Here is a 25,487-nt window from a genome sequence, read left to right on the forward strand (position 1 = left end):
CTAACAGGCTTCCTGTGTCTGTACTGCGCATACAGATCCAGATGCTTTTAAAGGCTCACTAGGCTCAACGGTCACATTCCAAGTCAAAGCGAGATCTAGGCTAAAACCTTCCGTTTTAGAACGAGACCATCAAATAAAAAAACAAATAAAAGACCATAGTGACCTTCACCAGTGTCTCAGACCCTAGTCAGTCTGTCAGACAGGGGAGGAGAGGCCAGTCTGTCAGACAGAGAGGAGAGGCCAGTCTGTCAGACAGGAGAGGAGAGGCCAGTCTGTCAGACAGAGAGGAGAGGTCAGTCTGTCAGACAGAGAGGAGAGGCCAGTCTGTCAGACAGGGGAGGAGAGGTCAGTCTGTCAGACAGGGGGAGAGGCCAGTCTGTCAGACAGGGAGGAGAGGCCAGTCTGTCAGACAGGGGAGGAGAGGCCAGTCTGTCAGACAGAGAGGAGAGGCCAGTCTGTCAGACAGGGGAGGAGAGGTCAGAGTCTGTCAGACAGAGAGGAGAGGCCAGTCTGTCAGACAGGAGAGGAGAGGTCAGTCTGTCAGACAGAGAGGAGAGGCCAGTCTGTCAGACAGAGAGGAGAGGCCAGTCTGTCAGACAGAGAGGAGAGGCCAGTCTGTCAGACAGAGAGGAGAGGTCAGTCTGTCAGACAGAGAGGAGAGGCCAGTCTGTCAGACAGAGAGGAGAGGTCAGTCTGTCAGACAGAGAGGAGAGGTCAGTCTGTCAGACAGGGGAGGAGAGTTCAGTCTGTCAGACAGAGAGGAGAGGCCAGTCTGTCAGACAGAGTGGAGAGGCCAGTCTGTCAGACAGAGAGGAGAGGCCAGTCTGTCAGACAGAGAGGAGAGGCCAGTCTGTCAGACAGGGGAGGAGAGGTCAGTCTGTCAGACAGAGAGGAGAGGCCAGTCTGTCAGACAGGGGAGGAGAGGTCAGTCTGTCAGACAGAGAGGAGAAGCCAGTCTGTCAGACAGAGAGGAGAGGCCAGTCTGTCAGACAGAGAGGAGAGGCCAGTCTGTCAGACAGGGGAGGAGAGGCCAGTCTGTCAGACAGAGAGGAGAGGCCAGTCTGTCAGACAGAGAGGAGAGGCCAGTCTGTCAGACAGGGGAGGAGAGGCCAGTCTGTCAGACAGGGGAGGAGGCCAGTCTGTCAGACAGGGGAGGAGAGGCCAGTCTGTCAGACAGGGAGGAGAGGCCAGTCTGTCAGAGAGGGGGGAGAGGCCAGTCTGTCAGACAGGGAGGAGAGGCCAGTCTGTCAGACAGGGGAGGAGAGGCCAGTCTGTCAGACAGAGAGGAGAGGCCAGTCTGTCAGACAGAGAGGAGAGGCCAGTCTGTCAGACAGGGGGGAGAGGCCAGTCTGTCAGACAGAGAGGAGAGGCCAGTCTGTCAGACAGGGAGGAGAGGCCAGTCTGTCAGACAGGGGGGAGAGGCCAGTCTGTCAGACAGGGGGGTTGTTGAGGGAATTGAACTGTGGCGCCACGCCAGGCTTCTAGCGTCTCCAGTATCTCCCCTGCACCTTAGCCAACGTTTAATGGACTCCTGCTACTTACTTTGTCTTTAATGGCACAAAGAGCTTGGCATTAATGGCTGTTCTCTACTGTAATAGTTAATGTTTTTGGACTGGAATATTGCGATATACGTCTCTAGATTAAAGTTATTAAAGTGGCCTAACACAATATTAGACAGAGGTGAGACCGCAACAAGCTCAACTCTTAGGTTCACACCAATCAGTCTAACCTAACGCCTTGTCTCCGCTAGCCAGGGGTTTGCCGTGCTGTGGCTTGTCTGGCACACAGTGAGTGTCTCCATTGTTTTAGAACCTGGCCAAACCTGGCGAGACGGCCACCTTTCACAACCGGGCCAAAGCTGGCGGGGACTGTTTGTTTGCTTGTGTACCACAGTTGGTGGTGTGCATTTTGAAAGGTTTTACAATAAACGCAATGGAGACACAAACCCAACCAAACCATACCTTGCTAGACCATGGCTAGCCCCAGCCAGGCTGAACATAGCTAATGGAGACAAGGCATATGTGGCGCGATATTAGACATTCTGCGCATAAATAGTGTTCGATTCCCTAGACTGATACGATGGCATATTAACACTGATTCTCGTGTTGTACCTTTTCCTCTCCGTTGCTTGACTGTGACTCTGCGTCCTTTGATTCTGACAGTGCATTCCAACATGCACCCACCATCTGAAGCCGTTTCCTCACTGCCAGGAGTGGACCAGCACAAATACAACAAGGGCCCTCAGAGAGTGCTTCTCTTTGTGCGGGCAAACAAATTCCTCGTATGAAAATACTTGCCAACTCGAAGGGTGCACAGAGAGATGCCTACACCCGCGCAAGTGGGCAAAGCCCTGCCCGTCTGGTCACTGCTGTCGCCACTCACTCACCGCTGGAATGCCTCTGTTTATGAACAGCGCAGTTGATAACGCATCCCCTGACCCTCACTCTCAGATTCTGTGGCTGAGACCCTGATCCACTCATTCATCACCTCCCGGTTGGACTACTGCAACGGAGTCCTGTTCGGGGTACCCAGCAAAGCCCTGGACAGGCTCCAGTATGTTCAGAACTCAGCTGCCAGGGTTCTCACTCACACCAAGCCCTGGCAGCACATCACCCCCACCCTCATCCACCTCCACTGGCTCCCAGTCAAGTTCCGCATCTCTTTCAAACTCCTGCTCCTCACCTACAAGTCCCTCCATGCCCTCGCCCCCCGATACCTGTCTGATCTCCTCCACCAGCACAATCCATCCCGGAACCTACGATCTTCTGATCTGGGTCTCCTCTCCATCCCTCGCACCAGGTAACGGACTTTCGGGGACAGAGCCTTCAGCGTGGCGTCCCCTACCCTCTGGAACTCTCTCCCCCCCGAAATCCGCAACGCCCCAACCCTGGACACCTTCAAAACTGCTCTTAAAACACACCTCTTCACCAAGGCTTTTCCCAATCAGTTAGTTTAGATTAGATTGATTGATTGATTGAAAACTTTATTAACAGATTGCAGAATGGGTACAATACAGTACAGCTCAATACACCCAATTGTTAAGGGGATGGAGACCAGAGAAAGACTTTCGTCTTGTTTACATCAGGGTCCCCCATTTTCAATTCATCAGGACATATATGACATACATGACATACAGATAGGCAGTACTGCTACATCTATACATTTATGACATACCAGATTTGCAAATACAGTACTGTTTGTGATACAAAAAGAGTCCAGAAAAGAGAGTATATACATTTGACGTAAAAACTGTACATTGGGGGAGGTTGGGTAGGTGGGGTGGGGTTGGGTGGGTGGGGGGGGGCTGTACAATGGAGGTGGTTGGGTGGGGTGTTGGGTAGGAGGGGTGGGTGGGGGACACTGTACAACTGTACAAGCAAAACTGTACATTGGAATATTGACAAAACCATACTTGGTAATTTACTGTACATTGGAGGGGGTTGGGTTAGGACATTTACAGGGGCCAGTTTCGAATTGCAGTCTCCCGTAGGTGTTCTTTGAGAGTGGTTTTGAAAGTGGGTAGTGATTCACATTCTTTTACAGCTTTGGGTAGGGCGTTCCACATTGATGTGGCATAATTGCGAAACGTGTTTAGTCCCTTGTTTGAGCCGAATCTGGGTTTAACATGATTAGTGGAGCTCCCTCTGGTGTTGTGATCGTGGTATTCACTGACCTTTGGGAAGTATTTTGACATGTACATGGGTACCTTGGTCGTGTAGTGTATCTTGTAGACCAGGCCCATTGCAAGTTGCTGTACTCTGTCGTCTACTCTAAGCCATCCTAGGTTGTCAAAGTGGTTGTCAAAGATTAGGTCCATTATCCCTTACCTGCCCTCATCCCCCTTTTTTCCCTACTTCCCTAGCCCTAATTTTTGTCTTGATTGTGAAGCGACCTTGGGTTCTATGAAAGGCGCTATAGAAATTTGATCTATTATTATTATTATTATTATTATTATTATTATTATTATTATTATTATTATTATTATTATTATTATTATTATTATTATTATTATTATTATTATTATTATTATTTATTATCGCATCCAGTTCTACTTCTACGGTTGTGAATGGACTCTTAAATTGGCACAAGTATTTGTATTTCATTTATGAAGAAAAAAAAAGTATCTACTGGTTTACATTTTCTCCTTCACCCGTGTGTTCTGCCTCTATACTTTAGACCAGCCATCTCTTTGGCCAAATATATAACAAACTTTCTAAATCCTTCACCTTTAAACACAATGTTACCTAATGTTAGCTAACACACCTTGTTGTAACTAAGAGATTTGCTGGAGAAAGTAATCAATTTCCTGCATAGATCAAAATAAATAACAAGTGGACAATTGGCCATATAGCGAACATTAAGGGGAGACCACCCCCCTAGATAGGGAAAAATATTAATGAAGGATGAAATAATTTGCAAACATCTTAATTGTTTAGAATAGTCAAAAAAAGAAAAAAATTGTATTAAAATGTTTTTGGTAGCATAATTGTATTACCCAAAAGGGGCGTGGTCTATTCAAATGGCCCCTTTTTGCATGTTACCCCGAACAAAATTTTGAAAAAATTGATGACATATAGATATTTTCTCATGGTTTTTCATGTTACTACATTAAAAAACTAACTTTTTGTTAGAGGATTTTTTGATATGCCACCCGAACAGGGATTTATGACCTTTTATGACCCCCTAGTCATAAAAAAAATATTTTTTTGCATACTTTTTTTGTATAAAATGTTCTAAAAATCTGGATGAGTGATATATAAAAAAAAATAGAGAGTAGAGTATTTCACCTACAACACGAGGCATGTTGTAAATGTGTTGCTGATCTGATTACAGGAGTCTTGTGAGGCTCTCTGTGCGTTCAGTAGAAAGCTATCCGGCTGCAAGCTAGCCTAGCTTAGCACAAATGAATGGAAGCGGATACGGATCAGAAGTGTTTTTGACCAACAGCTAGGCTAACTGATCTGTATATTCTTCCATTTTTGTATGCTAAGCTAGGCTAGCTTGCAGCCGGATAGCTTTCTACTGAACAGACGGAGAGGACATCGACATAATATATCTTCTTGTCTGACTCTGGAGAAGATGGTAAGCGCATTTCCCATAATGTTGGTGCATTCCTTTCATCTGTGTTTAGTATTAGTATTACCATGCCTGGATCATGATGTGGCTCTGGGTTCAGTTGAAATGAAATGAACATCAATGGCTGATGTGATGATGTATAATACAGTCTGGTGTTTTGCACAGAGAATGCTCTCTAAAAGCAACCCTACCCATGCATAATTCATACTCCACCTCATATAAATAGCTGTGTTAAAATAAGCTGGTCCTGTCAGTGTGTTTTGTGTTGTGTGTGTGTGTGTGTGTGTGTGTGAGAGAGAGAGAGAGAGACAGACAGAGACAGAGAGAGAGCGTATGCGTGAGACATGTATGTGCCTGCGTGTATACGTGAAGTGTATGCGTGTGTGAGTGAGAATGTGTGTGCGTGTGTGTGTGCGTGTGTGAGTTGTAACAACAACAACAACATTGTCAGTCAGAGAGACATTAGTCATGCAGCCTGCAACCACCTCATCCTTTACCTGAAACGAGGGCGACTGTAGGTAAACATGCAGAGAACATGCTATTTAAGAGTTAAGCAAGTACAACACAGTAATACTGTACAGTCCTAGACAGGAAGCAAGTACAAAACAGTCATATACAGTAACAGTACAAAACAGTCATATACAGTAACAGTACAAAACATGGGATTCAGGAGGCCTGTGGGCTTGTTTGGCACAAATATAGTTTTGTTCATGGTGCTATTTCCCACGATGTAGGATAACTGTATGAATAATAAGAGAAATATATATCGTGCATGCGAGATCCATGCTTCCTTTGTGGTTGAATAAGGAACGTCCCCAAATGTCGCTGAATTGGCCTTCCTCAAACCTCGCCCACTTTTCTTGATCCTCCAATCACAACTGTAGCTTGAGGCGGGGCTTGAGAAAGACCCACTCTGCAGGCAGGCATCTCGTTCTTCTTCATTGTCCTCTATGGTGTTTGTTTCAAGCAGTTGATGAGGTCTTTGGATCACACCAGTGGTCCTCACAACATGGGCTCGGGGGATCCCCGGGGGTCCTTGGGGGGGGTTCTAGCAGGGGGTCCTTGAGGGGGGTTCCAGGGGTCCTTGAGGGGTGTTCTAGGCCGTCCTTGAGGGGGGTTCCAGGGGGTCCTTGAGGGGGGTTCCAGGGGTCCTTGAGGGGGGGGGGGGTTCAGGGGGTCCCCAGAACAACTGGGAATAGTTATATTTCATTGACTGGACGTTAAGCCCAACGAGAAAGTGTGACTATTGACTATTCTAAGTAACCACAGGTTTCAGTGTCTTCTGTAATCTGCCCACACCTAGTTGGTTATGGGATTCTGGACTAAAACAGAGTTTTAGTAGAGTTTTATTTATTTTATTTTAAATAAAGCATTTATTTATGTAGCTTTAAGCTTTTACCTTTATGTAGCTTCTTAAGCAGAATCACCTTAATCATCAACTGAAACTACCCGTGATTTGATGTATTATAGCATTTTGAATGAATGAATGAATGAAAACTTTATTTAACAGATTGCAGAATGGGTACAATACAGTACGGCTCAATACATACAATTGTTAAGGGGATGCAGACCAGAGAAAGACGTTTGTCTTGTTTCCATCAGGATCCCCCATTTTCAATTCATATAGACATTTATGACATACACAACATACATGACATTTATGGCATAGGGACAAATAGGTATTTAGTACTGATACATTTGTGACATAACGGTATTCAAATATACAGTACTGTTATACCTAGATCCTGACAGAGTATATACATATGATGGGGAGGGGACTGTACATTAGGAGGGGGTGGGTGGGTGGGAGGGAAATATACATACGGCGGGGAGGGAATATATACATGCGGTGGTGAGGAGACTGTCTATTAGGAGGTGGTGGGGGTTTTGGGCATTTACGGTGGCCAGTTTCGAATTGCAGCCTCCCGTAGGTGCTCTTTAAGAGCGGTTTTGAATGTGGGCAGGGATTCACATTCCTTTACAGCTTTGAATACTGAACAGCAGTATTCAAACAGTGGTCCTCAACCCTGGGGGTTGATTCGGAGGGGGTAGTGAAATAAATACAACATTGTGTTTATAACTTTTATTGTAGATGCTTTTTTCCCTAGCATTTTCTAGATTAATGTGAAGTCTAAAGCCCTCCTCCGATCATTAATCAAGTTAAATAGCCTTAAAAGGGGGAAATAAAGACAATAATATTTTGTCAAAGTTCACCGTTCTGTCTGTGCTCAACTACGTAAGGGGGGCTCGCAAAACAGGCATCCCTCTGTTTTCAGGGGTGACAAACTAGAGGTTGAGAACCGTTGTTTTAGAACAGCGGGAGGAGCGCTGCGGTCACAGAGCGTGCCAGACCAGGCCGGTCTATTGTGGTCTGTGTTGGCCCCTCCATCACTATGAAACCCCATCCTCTACTGAGGGGGCAGGCAGGAGGGCTAGAGTTACAGCAGAAACGCTTCTCTCAGCCAGCGACCTTAACGACCGCTTCTGTGTGTAAAAAGATGGGTTGGCAGCGTGTTATTAAGTGTGAAATTGGTGTTTGTGTGATGGGATATATGTAATAAGTAGGTGTTAGTGAAATAGAGACAGTAGAGTGTGAATAACAGTTGCAAAAAGAAACTGTACTGTATTTTGGTTTTACATGTTCTTAATTACGTGTGCATATCAGTACATACTGTAGACCCAAGGTTTCCATCCGACAGTGTTTGTGTTGACAAACTTGTCATTTTGCAAAGTGCTGTTCCATTATTAGTCCTTCCGATGGGGAAGAAATGCCCTCGGTTCCTCGAAATGCTTCCTCAAAATGTTTGTTTTGCCACAAAAACCTTCCGTTGGCAGCGCTTCAGGAAAGGAGCTTAAGGGACTGGGGTATCAGGGCATGGCGGAGTGGAGTGGATAATCACATTCTGGAGGGTTTTATCAGCCAGAAGAGATGCTGTAATGGATTACAGTTGTAGTAAACAGAGGCTTCCTGCCCGGCGGTAATGTGATCTGGACACAAGCAGCCACATGACCCATACAGTACACCCCTGAACCACCCTCTGTCACCGCCATGAAACACTACCTCTCAATGAAGATGGAGAGAGAGAGACAGAGAGAGAGAGAGAGAGAGAGAGAGAGAGAGAGAGAGAGAGAGAGAGAGAGAGAGAGAGAGGGGGGGGGGGGGAGAGGGTGAGAAAGAGAGAGAGAGGGAGGAAGGAGGAGAAAAGAGAGGTTAGGAGGAGGGAGGATAGAAAGAAGAGTAGGAGGGTAAGAAGGAGAAAGGGGGAGCGAAGGAGAGGATAGTGAAAGGAGGGGAGGATGAAGGGAGACAGAACAATAATACAATGAACAGGCTGCCACGCAGTGCCACTGCTCAGACACTCTATTCTTATAGGGCACACACTGTGCCCCACAGTTTTTTATAAAACGAATAATAAAATGTGTGTGTGTGTGTAAAATAACAATTCTATTCATTTACTTCTGGGTAATGAAACCAATACACTTACCAATAAACTGGAGCATATTTAAATATATATATACAGTATATATCTAGTGTTTTTTGTCCAGCACCTGGTATTTGTTGTTTGGATGTGTGTGCTGCTTCACATGTGCATGTTTAGCTCAATGGGTCTGGCACTAACTTCAGGGTTAGGGGTTCTATTCCCTGTTTAGCCCTAAGGGTAGAGCACGGCACTATCACTGCCAGGGTTAGGGGTTCTATTCCCTGTTTAGCCCTAAGGGTAGAGCACGGCACTATCACTGCCAGGGTTAGGGGTTCTATTCCCGCTTTAGGCCTAAGGAGTAGAGCACAGCACTATCACTGCCAGGGTTATGGGTTCTATTCCCTGTTTTTCTCTAAGGGTAGAGCACGCACTATCACTGCCAGGGTTAGGGGTTCTATTCCCTGTTTAGCCCTAAGGGTAGAGCATGGCACAATCACTGCCAGGGTTATGGGTTCTATTATCTGTTTAGCTCAAAGGGTAGAGCACGCCCTATCACTGCCAGGGTTAGAGGTTCTATTCCCTGTTTAGCTCAAAGGGTAGAGCACGCCCTATCACTGCCAGGGTTATGGGTTCTATTCCCTGTTTTTCTCTAAGGGTAGAGCACGCCCTATCACTGCCAGGGTTATGGGTTCTATTCCCTGTTTAGCTCAAAGGATGCTTATGTCAGGGTTTTGGTTCCCTCTGCCTGCATAACATTAGTGAGAGTGTTTAACCCTTTCACTGCCGCACTACAAAAACGGTTAACCCTTTCTAGGGCTGTCTTAAATACTTCGAAGCTTCGTTCGATGGGCATGGGATTCGAATGGGAAAATAAAATTCGAATATATTAAAAAACATGTATGTAAAAAAGATATTTAGCTAAATCAACTCTGCCTCTCTTTGTTAACTAAGATGAGGTCGGACTCGGCACTGACAGATTTGTGTTCATTGTGCTGCTTTTATAAAGCCTCAAATGACGGCTTACAATATTTTATGAAAGCAAAGTGTTTCGTTTGTCTAAGATTTAAAACGGTTTAAACTTTACAGCACTGACAAAGTTGAACAAAGTGCTGTACAAGTAGTCCCACAACATAAAAAAAAGTTAAAAATAAAAACGTGGGTTGTGTGATAGTAAAGGGTTAACCTTCTGTCGTGTGGCAGTGAAAGTGTTTGACCTGTGTCTGCCCCCCAGTGTCTCAGATGGTGATTGAGGAGGTGAGCGTTCTGCAGACTCAGCTGGAGATTGAGAAGTCCTGTCGCGAGAATGCAGAGGCTCTGGCCACAAAGGTGACACACACACACACACACACACACACACACACACACACACACACACACACACACACACACACACACACACACACACGCACACACACACACACGCACGCACGCACCCACACACACACACACGCACACACCCACGCACACACACACACACACACACACGCACACACCAATCAATGGCATAAGATTAGCCGTAGGCCCTGCTGTTGCTGCATTAGCGAGACGAGAGAATGGATGTATTTTGGCCTCAGAATGACTCAGGATGACTCAGGATTTCTCAGGATGACTCTGCACAATTCAAACTCCATAGACTGCATGCGTCAGCGTGTTGATATGGACCAACACATAAACACCCAGTAGCTGCAACAGCTACGTGAAGAACTGAAATAGGGTAACATTATTACAACAGCTATGTGAAGAACTGAAATAGGGTAACATTATTACAACAGCTATGTGAAGAACTGAAATAGGGTAACATTATTACAACAGCTATGTGAAGAACTGAAATAGGGTAACATTATTACAACAGCTATGTGAAGAACTGAAATAGGGTAACATTATTACAACAACAGCTATGTGAAGAACTGAAATAGGGTAACGTTATTACAACAACAGCTATGTGAAGAACTGAAATAGGGTAACGTTATTACAACAACAGCTACGTGAAGAACTGAAATAGGGTAACATTATTACAACAGCTACGTGAAGAACTGAAATAGGGTAACATTATTACAACAGCTATGTGAAGAACTGAAATAGGGTAACGTTATTACAACAACAGCTACGTGAAGAACTGAAATAGGGTAACATTATTACAACAACAGCTACGTGAAGAACTGAAATAGGGTAACATTATTACAACAGCTACGTGAAGAACTGAAATAGGGTAACGTTATTACAACAACAGCTACGTGAAGAACTGAAATAGGGTAACGTTATTACAACAACAGCTACGTGAAGAACTGAAATAGGGTAACATTATTACAACAACAGCTATGTGAAGAACTGAAATAGGGTAACATTATTACAACAACAGCTACGTGAAGAACTGAAATAGGGTAACGTTATTACAACAGCTATGTGAAGAACTGAAATAGGGTAACGTAATTACAATAGATTTGTTTTAGAGTGATGCCTTTATTGGCCTTTATTACAGGCGGTTTTCTTTAGTCACTTAAAGTCCCTTTAAATACACGGTTAACTTGTAAATAACACCTTAAGCAGATTCAAAGGTGAACAAACCTACTAAGGAAGGAATATATACAGTACCACTTACTTACTCATTTACTTTACTTGTTGTTGTTGTTGTTGTTGTTGTTGTTGTTGTTGTTGTTGTTGTTGTTGTTGTTGTTGTTGTTGTTGTTGTTGTTGTTGTTGTTCTTACTGACTATAATACAGTGTTCTCAGTGGAGTAAATAATTTCTTCCCCTCGCCCTCCTGTCTGTACAAGCTGACTGAAATCCAATCAAATCTACTTTGTGTGCACGGCTCATACAGACAGGAGCTCGACCCCATTGCCTTTGCATTGGTCTGTGGCTAACTATCCTGAGCTAGTAGTAGTAGTTGTTTTTTAGTTTCATGATCGTTTTTAGTTTAGTGGTTTAGTAGTTTTTTGTTGTTGTTCAAATCATGTTTTTTGCACTTTTTATATTGTATTTGTATTTATATTTTATATTGTAACTATAGTGTATATATACAGTAGATACTGGACTTAATAAAGGATCATCTTATCTTAAAGGCCGAATTATACGTCTGCGTGGGCCGTCACGGCTCCTCTCTCCCAGCATCATCATCATCATCATCATCATCATCATCATCATCATCATCATCATCATTATCATAATCATTATGATCTCTGTTGACCTTTGCCCTCCAGCTGAACTGTGAGAACAGGACGTTGAAATACCTGAGCCTGTCTTCGCTGCCCAGTATCTCCGACTGTATCGTCCTGGAGGAGGACCCAGACGCCCAGGACACCAGCCCCGACAACTTCACCCAGTACCAGCGGCAGGTTAAAGGTACCCGTCTAACTCCACCCAGTACCAGCAGCAGGTTAAAGGTACCCGTCTAACTTCACCCAGTACCAGCAGCGGGTTAAAGGTACCCGTCTAACTCCACCCAGTACCAGCGGCAGGTTAAAGGTACCCTGTCTAACTTCACCCAGTACCAGCGGCAGGTTAAAGGTACCCGTCTAACTCCACCCAGTACCAGCAGCAGGTTAAAGGTACCCGTCTAACTTCACCCAGTACCAGCAGCGGGTTAAAGGTACCCGTCTAACTCCACCCAGTACCAGCAGCGGGTTAAAGGTACCCCGTCTAACTTCACCCAGTACCAGCAGCGGGTTAAAGGTACCCGTCTAACTCCACCCAGTACCAGCAGCAGGTTAAAGGTACCCGTCTAACTCCACCCAGTACCAGCAGCAGGTTAAAGGTGCCCGTCTAACTTCACCCAGTACCAGCGGCAGGTTAAAGGTACCCGTCTAACTTCACCCAGTACCAGCAGCAGGTTAAAGGTGCCCGTCTAACTTCACCCAGTACCAGCAGCAGGTTAAGGGTGCCCGTCTAACTCCACCCAGTACCAGCAGCAGGTTAAAGGTACCCGTCTAACTTCACCCAGTACCAGCAGCAGGTTAAAGGTGCCCGTCTAACTTCACCCAGTACCAGCAGCAGGTTAAAGGTACCCTGTCTAACTTCACCCAGTACCAGCAGCAGGTTAAAGGTGCCCGTCTAACTTCACCCAGTACCAGCAGCAGGTTAAAGGTACCCGTCTAACTTCACCCAGTACCAGCAGCGGGTTAAAGGTACCCGTCTAACTCCACCCAGTACCAGCAGCAGGTTAAAGGTACCCGTCTAACTCCACCCAGTACCAGCAGCGGGTTAAAGGTGCCCGTCTAACTTCACCCAGTACCAGCAGCAGGTTAAAGGTGCCCGTCTACACCTATAAGACACCGTTTTAACACACACACACACACACACACACACACACACACACACACACACACACACACACACACACACACACACACACACACACACACACACACACACACACACACACACACACACACACACACACACACACAACATCCCAGGTCACACTGCAGAATTCACAGGAAGTGGAAATCGATCTCCCTAATACCACTTTTCAACGTTGCCGTGTCTCCATGACACTGGAATAATACTGCAGTGGCCACTGTGATGTGACGGTCTGTTGACTGAAAACATGACTGAGTGTAATGGAAATAATCTGTATTTTATTATGTTGTGTTGGTGTTCAGAGCTGCAGGAGAGCGTGAACAGCTTCTTGGAGGAGAAGAAAGAGTACGTACGTCAGATTCACGACCAACGGAAACAGATAGAAGAACTGTCTGCGCAGGTGAGGAGCAACATGCTGGTCCAGTGGTTTTGGGGATCATGAAAAGATATACAAATCGTTGTGAAATAATGAATATTTGATACCTAAAGCCCAATCAATGTAAATAGCCTAAAATGTGGAAATAATATGTAGGGAAGGGGGGGGGGGGCGCAAACAGGTTTTTAGGGGTCACAAACCAATAAACTAATACTGCACTGGTCAACTAAAACAGGTAGACAGGACCTTGGGTCTCATGAAAGGCGCTATATAAATCTAAGAAATTATTATTATTATTATTATTATTATTATTATTATTATTATTATTATTAGTGGAAGGTAAATCCACCTAAACTCCAAGCTTTTGTTTTCTCACATTTTTAAGTCGATCTTTATGATTGAAATTCATCGTCTAGATCAGCGGTTCTCAAACTACGGGTCGCGACCCAATGTGGGGTCGTGGGTAGGTGACAGTGGGGCATGTAATGACAGCGCATTGGCAAGTAAAAAAGAAAAATGCAATATATATATATATATATATATATTGTTTTTAATGTTCTGCCAACATATTTTGGCTAAATATACCTTGTTTTATAAATGTGTATTGATAACATAGTGCTGTAATTAAATGTTCTTCTAATAAATATGCATGATCAAGTTCAACAACGTTTATTTTGATATTCCTTAATTCCATGTTGAAATTACGCAATACATTAAGTGTGGGGTTGCCAAAATAAATCCTAATTAAAATGGGGTTGTGGTATAAACAAGTTTGAGAACCCCTGGTCTAGATTATAGTAAGCAGTATCAGGCCCCGTTTAGACGGAAACGCTAGCAGGTGAATCCGCAAAAATATTTTTTCGGATGTGCCTTTCGTTTATACGGAAACGGCGTTTTTACGGGGTGAAACAGTAAAAAAGTGAGACCACCTTCCAGGGTGGAATTCCTAGAAACGCTAAACCTTTGCGCTCTCATCTAAACTGTCAAACCGCATTGTAACTGCATCTCTTGCAATGATGACGCAACTCGTCTTTGATCTTTACTGATTGGCTTTATTTCCGTTCGAAAAGAACATCTTTATTCCGAACCGTAAAACTGTGAAAACATACATGAAATACAATCAATCACGGATCAAACCATAACAACATACATACAATTTATCGGTCGTTGCAAGGGTGGTTGTTAACCCAATGAACTTAACTACAAGCGCATTATGGCCCCAAATGTACCTTGTTGACTGCATGCAATATGAGAGGACAGTTATGGAGCTCTGGTGTCGATGTGGCTTGTCTGAAGATGGTGGAGAAGTGAAGGAACGAACCTTATAGGGTCTCCCTATTTATACACTATGGGCGATCTATTATGACATCACAATGCAGCAGGGCATTACCCTATGGGCGATCTATTATGACATCACAATGTTCCAGGGCATTCTAGCCTGTTCTAACCGGTTCTATTATGACATCACCGCTGCAGTTAAGTTCGTCATAAAACGATGACGAAAGGGTTGTCAAGGCTCACAGGCGCCAGTAGCCTAGAAGCGTAAACAAAGTAGGGCTGGGCGATATGGAAAAAAATCATATCGCGATAACGATATGATAATTTTATTTTATTTCTCGATATCGATAATTATCGAATTGTTATAAGTATAAAAAAATATATATATATTTATTTTTTTTTAACAACAGATGTATGTTTATTTTGCAGCAATTCTTTGTCATTGCCGCCATCTTTAGTGTTACATCCCCTCACACTCCAGTTCTCAGGCTGCAGCTGGTTTAAAAGCTAAAGTAAACCGGCTTCTCTGCTGGCTGTGGCTCCAGAGGAGTTGAACAGTTCTGGCTCTGCTAGTTTATTTTCGATCTTTTGGCGCTTTTTTGGTGGACAAACCACCGCACATGTGCACTGTGACTCGTGACTGGAGTCTAGTTCTGCTAGCAGCCTACTGTGTACAGACGGTTTCAAAATGTATTTTAAATTAGAAAGCAAACTAAATAAATGGACAAGAGAAAAAGAAATCTGAATTTGGTCAGTATTGTCATTTGGACAAGCAAAGCCATTACTTTAAGTTGCAGGCAAGAAAGACAAGACTGTCCACTGTCTCTGGTTTTAAAACTGCCCTGTTGCAGGTAAAAAAAAAAAACGATTTTTCGATTTTTTTTTAAATTCGATATCGATTATTAAAATATATCGCGATATTTATCGTTATCGTTATGTCGCCCAGCCCTAAAACAAAGCATGTCTGATTCTATCCATGGCGATCACCTGAAGGCTACATTGGCAGTACTTTTAAATACACAAGAATCTGTCCCGCGGCGTGACTGGACCCACTGTCTGTGAGTTACTCTGCTTTGGTCCAATCACATTCCCCACCCACAGTCTGCGAATCAGAGGCAGAGTATGGCGGGTCTTCACAGCATGTCATGTGACATATGCGCCAATCGTGTGACAGCGGGGCTCCGTTGTCTCGAGTTGTTACAGCCTCGTCTGCACGGAGAATTCCATCCCAAAACGCTCGTCTAAACGCAAAATTAAAAGTGAAACCGTAAGACGACTTTTGCGGTTTCTGTTCAGACTCTCTCCGTCTAAACGTAGCCTCAGATTGATGCAAGTTACATGAAAAATGTTGGATTGTCATTTTTATTTTACCACTGCATCGCCAGAGGTGGATTATTTTAGTGTTTCTTATTATAATTTACAGAAGATCCGTGTGAACGAAGAGCTGGGGGAAAAAAATCACGTTATCTGGTAGATTGATCTCATCCTCAAAAGAAGCAGATAGGCTACACTAGCAGGAAGAGAAGATGAGAAACAAAAACAGGAGTAGTTATATTTAGAGCTAAATGTAGGACACATGCAGTATGCGTGGGCCACAGTAAGAGAGTGAATTGTTGAGATGACAGAGTTGTAATAGTTTTGGGTAGATTTCATTTTTATTTAATTTTACTGTTTGCAGACAGAGAAGCAGCAAGCGGAGATGAAGGAGCTTCGCCAAACCACCGAGCAGCAGAGTAAGACCATCAAGAGATTCAACAGAGGTCAGTCACAAGGCTTCTTAATTATGTGTATATCTATCTATCTAGGTCGTCCTCGGACGGGCCCTCCATCGGTGCTTCCAGTCATCCCGATCCTCCATGCATCTGGCTAGCTCGCCGGTGCATTCTGCTCTCGCATCTCTTAGTACGTCCACATACGTTAATGTGGGACGTCCTCGTGATCGATGCCCGTGTGTTGGCTCCCACAGCACAAGTTTTCTGGTTGGCAGCCTATGGTGTCTGCCAATACAAGTTTGCATTAGTGACATGCTCATCCCTGTTGAGGTTGAGCACCACACGCATCATTCTGGTGTAGCACCCATCCAGGGACTTCTGCAGGGTGGGCTTCAGGGTCCAGCATTCACTGCCATACAGAAGAACAGACTCAACTGTTGCATAAAAGAAGCTAACCATGTGTGTATGGTCTCAAGGACCAGCTCACGGTTGTTGTTGTTGTTTTTGTTGGTTGTGTGGAAGAAAATAGCCGGAGCCAAGGATGTACCTCAGTCAAAATATAGACTTAGTTAACACAGATTTATTTAACTCAAACAGAGTATCGAAATACAAGTAAATTAAGAGTTATGCTGGATAACTCCAGGAAGATACTGGCCTAGTATCCCCAGAGAGCTCTGGAATCATGTTTAACGTAGACCGTTATACCAGGATAAAGGGGGGTGTGGCCAGGTGAGAGATAGGAAGGCGATAGGAGGATTTGGGGTGAATGGGGGAGGAGGTGAGGGACAAAGGGTGGTGACTAATTGATCAGGGGAGACAAAGGGATTGACTGGAAGACAGGACATTTGTGTATTGGGGATTAATCAAGGGAATCTGGAATGGTAGTATGTTTGGGGGGGGGGGGGGGGGGGGGGCATGTAATTCCACAGTTGTCATGTGGACCATCAAGTACTGATAATACTTTTAGGCTTTGCTTGTATTCAGGCTCATAATACCCTATTTCTATACCAGATAAACATCCAAACGGCCACTCTTTGTTTTAGGTGTGGCAATAAAGCTCAATTCTATTCTATTCTGCGCCAGGCTTTGAAATATGATGTTATAGTATACATTATGGACAGCATGGCGCAGCATTGTTTTGTACTGTACGTGTTCTTGATGTTTCCTAGCGGAGTTGGACCTCATCTGTGTGTGTGGGCGTCTGTACATCTACCAGCTGCTACATGGTAACATAATTAACTCTTTTCTCTCTCTCTCTCTCTCTCTCTCCCTCTCTCTCTCCCTCTCTCTCTCTCTCTCTCTCTCTCTCTCTCTCTCTCTCTCTCTCTCTCTCTCTCTCTCTCTCTCTCTCTCTCTCTCTCTCTCTCTCTCTCTCTCTCTCTCTCTCTCTCTCTCTCTCTCTCTCTCTCTCTCTCTCTCTCTCTCTCTCTCTCTCTCTCTCTCTCTCTCTCTCTCTCTCTTAGTGTCTATGATGGCAGCACATGAGTATGATGGGATGAAGGAACAGTTGGATCTGGAACAGAGCCTGAGAGTGAAGGCTGAAACCTATGCACACGAGGTAGGGATCATGCTGATATCAGCTACTTGCTCCAGGAGTGTTGGAACGCCACAGACAGGAGTGTTGGAACGCCACAGACAGGAGTGTTGGAACGCCACAGACAGGAGTGTTGGAACGCCACAGACAGGCCCCTTGGTTATCAACTCCAGTTATAATGCCAGTACCTTGGTCATGGGGCAACAGTGGCTCAGGAGGTAGAGCATTCCCGGTTCGATTCCCGCTCCTCCTGGGCACCGTGTCGATGTGTCCTTGAGCAAGACACTTAACCCCTCATTGCTCCCGATGTGCAGGTTGACACCTTGCATGGTCGCCTCTGCCATCGGTGTGTGAATGTGTGAGTGAGTGGGTAAAATGTGAGGAACAAATTGTAAAGCGCTTTGGATAAAAGCAGTTATATAAATGCAGTCCATTCAACATCAGTGGCAGGAGTCTGTACTGTACTGTAGCTATGGTAGCATGCATGTTTTTTGGTGTGGGAGGAAACTGGAGTACGCGCAGGAAACCATGCATACACAGGGAGGACATGCTGACTCCACACACAAAGGCTCTCGGTCGGGTTCACACTCCACACGCCACCGCGCCACTAAAGACACTGAATCCCTCATTTCCCCAGGGATGCTGTAATACAGACAACCCTGCTGTCTGACCTCCTGACCCCCCTGTATGTGTGTGAATCTAAAGCGGGGTGTTTAAAACGACAAATTCCAAGTGCCGTGTTTAACATGGCCAATCAACCAGAGCTATACGAGAGTTTGGTGAAACAATCAATGGGTGTGATGATGATTTGTGGATCGTTTGTGACTACAAGTGTGACTACAAGTGTCCAGTAAAGTAAACACCAGAATGACAGAAGAGTGGCATAGAAATGGTGTGTTAATTAATGCCTGTTTTTTTTTATTTGATCAGACAATGGGTACAGATATAACTTTTTACTACAAGAAAACCTGGAAGTAACTGCACTCTCTGTATGACCTTTAGACATTAGGTGGTTACATGATGCCTTGTTACAATGTATCACTAAACTCTGCTGCAACTCGGAGCATGACTGTTATTCTAGAACTCCGGCATCAACATGACGCCCATTGTAACTGAGGGGTACAATTCCCTGACTGTATTACTAGATATGATACTTACTACCACTACCTTTGTACTTAATATTCGGCCACCCAGTACACGGCATAAATATATTATCATGAACACTCTCACGTAGATGAAACGGATCCAACACAAATGTACGAATTAGAAACAGGTCTTTATTTTCCTACACAGCGATGGTGTGTAGAATAAGCACTTAATCACTTAATTACATTTATGAATTGAAATAGTATGCACTTTTATGGCAAGGAGTATTCGTCGGTATATCAATAGATAATGTCCAATCTCTGAAGGCGCAGGTGGTAAATATACGACCTGGAATAGTTAAGGAATAACAGCAATGATACTTTAATGATTATAGGCTGGATACACTAGAGGGGGTTAATCCGGTCGCTTGTAAGCCGACAGGAGTAGGGGGGGGGGGGGGGGGGGTAGAATCCAGCTGCCTCGTCCGGCCAAGGGTATCCCAGGAGAACCCACTGTAGTGCCGTTCAATGCGCCGGCGATCCTTGGACCACAGATGAAAGCAGGTGGACTCTTTGTGGGCCGGCTCTCTCCGGTCCACGGGGGAGAGATGTGGAGAGACCTCGTCTTGCAGAGCGTCTCCTCACCTTGTGTCCTCTCCAGGGGGGGGGGTTCCAACACACGGTAGTGTCGGGGGTCTTTATCCATAGAATAATCAAAGTATCCAAAGCATAATCCGTGCCTGGGAAGGCGGGCTGTCGTCGGTAGAATAATCCGGTATACAGGTCCACTCGCTCGTCGGCTCTGGGGCTCCTCGGGTGCAGCTTCACATAGGGTCAACCACCCTGGGTAAGCAGCCAGTTCTCTGCCCGAAACGATGGGGTACTGACTACGGTAGTATTCTCACCGCACGAAGCACTATATATTAACAGACTATTATTAGCTTAATAGACTACGTCCAACTCGACGATATAGTGCCAAATATGACTATTCAAATATTAATATACACGATGTCTCAATACCGATGGTAGGCGAACTTGGCCTTACTCCCACACGTGGCATCGCGGGGAGGCTTTACGTCTGTGACTCTATTGGAGGGTAAGAAACTGGACTGAAAAGAAAGTCCTACTTTAGTAGCGCAGTATATATACGCACTATGAACAAATAGTCCCATTAGTGGTGCGGTAGCCAAATTCCTACGCGGAACTAGGACTTGTTCGTACATGTCGAGCGGTACGTTTGAACTGGGTCTGAGGGGTATGGCAGCCTGGCACCAAGGTCTCGACCAATAGTAGAATGGAGACTATTATGGGATGTTCAGTAGGCTAGAATGGATATTCAATGCATATTGTACAAGGAATATACAAGGGATATCGGGGAATATTAGAGAATATACAAATACAATTAAATATATATATATAAATAAATATATATATTCGGTTTAATCTGGCCCTTCACAACAGCCACCCCCTGAATAGGTCCCGGACCTAATCAGTTAAACGGAGACAGATTAATCGCGTTGTCTATTTACACATAAGGGTTTGCTGTAGGGGTCAGTCAACTTCACAAAGTCATAGGGTTGTAGGGTCATGGTCATCATCGATTGTGTCTGGGAGTCGAGGCAGTTCTATGAGCCTTGCCACGGGACGGGTGTAAGTGCGACCCTGGACGAGCACTTCAGCTGCTCGGACCTTGCCGTCGGCACCGGTGATCACTTTGCTTACGCGGCCGGCCGGCCACATAGCTCTGGGCAGTGATTGATCAATAATCATGACGACTGTTCCTTCTGTCAAATTGTCTCTCTCCTTTACCCACTTCTGGCGGGTCTGTAGAGACGGTAGGTAGTGTTTAATGTCATCCGGTAGATTGGGGGCTCTGCGTAGGCGACCACCCACTCTGATGAGGGTATGAGCGTCGCTCTCGGGGTCCAGATGAATTAATCTGCTGTCGGATGGGACGGGCTTTCCTCCCTGTAGACAGGCCAATTCATCGGGGAACGAGTCTCTCTGGGCTCGCTGCAGTAGAAGCAATTCTGCTTCCTCGTAGTTAGCCGCTGACATATCAGCGGGGGACTTGCACTCCGGGTGGTACCGCAGGAATGTTCTTTGTTGTGCACTCTCTATGGACGTGCAATCGTTTATGTTAGGGTCGGTGGAGGCTACGGTGCTCAATCCACAGAACACAGACTTCTTAATTTCCACCTCCTCTGGACTGGCTTCCCTCGGGATAGGCATGGGCCACTGTCCTTCCGGGAGTCTTAGGAATCCGGGGCCGTCACTGTAGACATTGCGACGGGTGAGGTCATCCAGGGGCATCCCCCGGGTGATGACGTCAGCTGGGTTCTGTTTTGTATCAACGTAGCGCCACTCTGTTTCTCCGGTTAACTCTTCGGTTAAGTCTTGAATCTCGGTGACTCTGACTCCCACGAAGACTTTGTACTTGCATGAGTCCGATTTGATCCAGGCGAGTACCGTCGTGGAATCTGACCACAGGATTGTTCTAGACACCGGTATGGTGAGCTCACGTTGGATGAGCGTGGCTAGGTGCGCTCCGGCTAGGGCTGCGCAGAGCTCTAGACGTGGGATAGATTGTTGCTTGCGTGGGGCTACTCTCGAGCGGGCGAGGACAAATGCTGTGTAGATCTCTCCCCCTTGGTCTTGGGCCCGCAAGTAGGCTACTGATCCGTATGCGACCTCTGAGGCGTCACTGAAGACGTGCAAGTCCATTTTACATGTCTCTGGCCTCACCGTGGGTGGGAAGTAGCTTCGGCGCATATTAACGCCTGGGAGTGAGTGGAGCTCCATCTCCCACTCTCTCCAGGTGGATGCAAGGTGTGCGGGAATGGGGTCGTCCCAGCCCTGGTCCTTGTCCCACAATGCTCGTACAATCATTTTTGCCCTGGTGGTGTACGGTAGAATACATCCTAGCGGGTCATATTGTCGGGCGAGTGTTGTGTACACACTCCGTCTGGTGGTCGGCGCCGCCGCCGGCCTTCCCTGCTCCGTAGTCAGGGGCTTGTGTCTGTAGTGAAGCGAATCTGTTTTGAATCGCCACACCAATCCCAGGGTCATCTCCTGGGCTTCTCCCGGGATTGTAGCCATCCAGGTCTCGCTGCTGGCTGCCTTGTCCTCGGAGGAGAGGCTGCGCAGTACTTGCGGATCGCTGCTGGCCCACTGCCTGAGATCAAAGCCGCCTTTGATCAATGAGGCGCGGAGTTTAATCAGGAGAGCCTCGGCTTCTTCCTGGGTTGAAAGGCTTTGTAGACAGTTGTCTACGTAGAAGCTGTTCTTTACGCTGTGTCGGACTTCTTCGTCCGCTGCTGGGTCCTCTGCTACATGTTTCTGTAGTGCAAATGTCGCACAGCAGGGGCTGCACGTCGTTCCGAAGGGGAGGACTTCCCATTGGTAGATGGCTGGGTGCTCATCTCCTGGCTTCTCTCTCCATAGGAACCGTAACAGGGGCTTGTCCGCCTCTACTAATCTCACCTGCAGGAACATTCCTTTAATGTCCCCGCTGATGGCCACCTTTTCCTGGCGGAAGCGGAGTAGAACGCCGAGTAGGGAGGGGCCGAGTGTGGGACCGGGCAGTAACTCTTTATTCAGATTTTGGGATCCGATCTGGTAGCTGCAGTTAAATACTATGCGGTCTTTACCGTTGTGATGGACCTTGTGGTGGGGCACGTACCACGATTCAGTGGTCTGGTCAGCCTCTTTAATGTCCATCTTTGTGACGTGTCCCGCTGTGATGAGCTTCTCAATCTCAGCGCGGTATACACTCTCTTGGGCGGGGTTCTTGGCTAAGTGCCGCTCCGTGTTTAGCAGGTACCGTTCTATGGCGTCTGTCTTGGCGTGGAAAGTAGGCATTCCTTCTCGCCGCAGGAGTGGCGTGGCGTATCTCAACACGCCGTTGACCGGGACTCTCTTGGTCCCTGTCTCGAGGAGGTGAATTGCGTAAATGTCATCTTTAGAGCGAATGTCTTTCTTTCCATTCTTAAAGGGCATTTGTTCCAAGCTCCATAGCCGCTCTACGTGTTGCAGGAGTGCGGTTTCTCCCTCTGTGACTCGGGAGTGGAGACATCTAGTGGCTGTACTTCGGTTGAGAGATTTGGCGAGCGGGCCTTGGAGAGTCCATCCCAAACGGGTCTCGACTGCTGCAGGACAGCCTCGGGGTCCGGTATGAACCCGGTCTATCGGGACAATGAGGTCTGCATGGTCGGAGCCTATCAACAGGGTCGGCATAGCATTGTCTATGAGCGGGATCGGTAACTTGCGCAGATGTGCATATTTCTCCATCAGCTTGGCGACGGGGTATGTGTACCGCGACAGTCCTATTTCTTGGCTGGTGAAAGCGTCTGTAATCTGGTACCGTCGCTCAGGCTGGCCGCTTGCTGCGATAGAGAATGAGACATTCTCGCCCTTTATCGTCTTCAAATCTCGTCTTATTGTCCGAATTGTCATTTGGGTTTCGCTTCCCCGCAGCCCTAGCTGGGCCGCAGCGGAGGCGAGCAGCAGGGTCTTCTCTGACCCGTCATCGAGGACGGCGTCAGTGTCCAGGACTTTATTCTGGTAGCTTAGTGTCACACGCACTACTTTTAGGAGTACTCGGGCTCCACTGCTGCTGGCGGGATCGATGTACATGACGCTCGCTTTGCGGCTGGATGGTGCAGGGGAAGGGCGCCGTCTGTTACTGTCGTGAAGTATGTCCAGATGGGCTCCATCGCACTTGGTGCACCTTTTCTTTAAGCGGCATTCGGCTGCCATGTGTGAGCGCGCACAGCGAAAACAGCGCTTGTTGGACTTTATCCATTGACCTGCTTCCTCCGCGTTCAGCTTGGGGAAGGAGTCACATTGCGCTAGCCAGTGTTCTTTCTCACAGTAGGGGCATCACAGTCACCTGCTGCTCGGTACTGACTCCGATTGGTGCATCACAGTCACCGATCTTCTTCCATCATTTAGTCGTCTGGTTCCTTCTCTGGAGCCAGGGGTGCTCCGTCCGAATGTATCTAGCCGTAGGCTGCTGACTTCTCTCGCCAGGAAGTCCGCTAGATCGAGGAGGTTCGGTTCGGGGCCATTCGGGTCTCTGTGGTCCCTCTGCCGCCTAAAGCGCTCCTGACGAGCGGGCGGCAGCTTCTCCAGAATCCTTTCCACATTTGAGTTGGCGTAAAGTTCATACTTCCCCTTCTCTCTTTGCGCTCCCAACATCCCTACCAGGGACTGCACTCTGATGGACAGGTCGTCCAGTGCTCGATTGTCTATTGCTGGGGGTAAGCGGTCGATGTGTCGGATCTCCTGGATCACGTAATCCCATATGCGCCCATACCTCTGGTCCAATGTTACCAGCGCTGCTGTGTATGGGGTGGTGGAAGTCGCGTAGGCGAGCGCTATATTATGTGCGCGGGGCACCTTTAAGTGCTGCAGTAGGATGGCGTATTTGTGGCGTTCATCCAATACATCCACTAACATGGTCTCCAGACACATGCGGAGTTCTGTATACTGGGCCCGGTTCTCTTGGGTGAAGTCGGGTACCATAGGCGTGCCAATGTATGACGCTGACTGTGGATACATCGGCGAGCGTTGGGGGGGAGGCCTCCTAGGCGAGTCTCCTCCCGCTTCTTGGTATGGGCTGGTACCGGCAGTGTACCATGGCCCGCTTGTCCAGGTGCTGTTCCTCGGTGCGGGTCGTGCGTCGTGCTCACCCGTGTATAGAGTCGGGGGTCTGTAGCGCAGCTCCGCGGGAGTATAGCCTGGGCTGTACCGGACCTCCTGGTCCGGTAGAGTACTGTGCTGTCTTCGGGCGTGGTTCTCCTCCTCTTCCTCTTCGTCTTCAGTTAGGTCATCCAGTGCTTGTAGTCTCTGGTTTAGCCTCTCCACAGGATATGCTGCTCCTTCCCGGTTGCTAGGTCTCGCTTGGACCGGTGGGGGGAGGTGGTCTGTGGGGGGTATAGACCTCGTCTGTTGGTCAAGTTCAGGGTTGTTTACTCGGCTAGGGGATGCCGCCCTGGAGGTGTGTCTAGACGAGTTCCTGGAGCCTCTGGCGGAGGGAGAGGGTGTTGTCCGTCTGATCAGCTGTTCTATTAGTTGCGCTTGCTGTCTGTCGCGCTCTGCGTCCCGTTGAGCACCGGCTCGTTCTCGGGCCACATTCTCTTCCATCTGAATGCGTCTTATTTCTAGACGTATCTGCTCTTCTTCGCTCCGCTGCTGGATCTGCAGTCGGTCGCGTTCAGCAGCGGCGTTCAGGCTGATGAGGAAGGCCTGCTGTAGGGTCCTCTCTGCCTCGCTGGGAGAAGGCGGTTGTATAGGGGAGCCTTCCCTCGGGGTACTCCTTGCGGAGCCTTGGAGCTCTATCTCCACGGTGCTCTCCCCGTCTTCTTCCGTGCCGAGTTCTCTCTCGGTAGCGTTGTATTCCTCCCGGGACTCATCGGGGACTACTTCTTCAGTACTGGCGGGGTGTGAAGTCATGTCTGGTTCCCACTGGTCCCCACCGTGAACTTGGTCAGTTACATTAGAGCCCGTAGGGGCCTCTATGGTCGGGGTAGTCTGGGCGTTGGGGTTAGACATACTTTTACTTTCTAGTTTTACCGCGTTTACTGTTAGTAGAAGACTAGGTTGTTGACTGACAGCGTAAGCCTCTAAGTACTGAGGGAGCCGTCGTTCGCGCTGCGGGCGTTGGTTAGGAGGATCGTTTCGTGGAGTGTTCATAATAGGCCAT

At 47.0% G+C, this 25,487-nt stretch overlaps 1 protein-coding gene across 1 annotated transcript in view; it reads left to right on the forward strand.

Moving 5' to 3' along the window:
* Positions 1–25,487, forward strand: part of shtn3 (shootin 3) — a 65,791-nt gene that overhangs the window by 12,428 nt on the left and 27,876 nt on the right. Inside the window, exons 3-7 of the mRNA XM_084332125.1 lie at positions 9,730–9,824; positions 11,698–11,839; positions 13,099–13,196; positions 16,129–16,210; positions 17,626–17,720. Of these exons, the coding sequence (XP_084188251.1) occupies positions 9,730–9,824; positions 11,698–11,839; positions 13,099–13,196; positions 16,129–16,210; positions 17,626–17,720 (512 nt within the window). The remainder of the gene's footprint in view (positions 1–9,729; positions 9,825–11,697; positions 11,840–13,098; positions 13,197–16,128; positions 16,211–17,625; positions 17,721–25,487) is intronic.

The sequence above is a fragment of the Notolepis coatsorum genome (assembly GCF_963971535.1).
Source record: "Notolepis coatsorum genome assembly, chromosome: 16".
NCBI lineage: Eukaryota > Metazoa > Chordata > Actinopteri > Aulopiformes > Paralepididae > Notolepis > Notolepis coatsorum.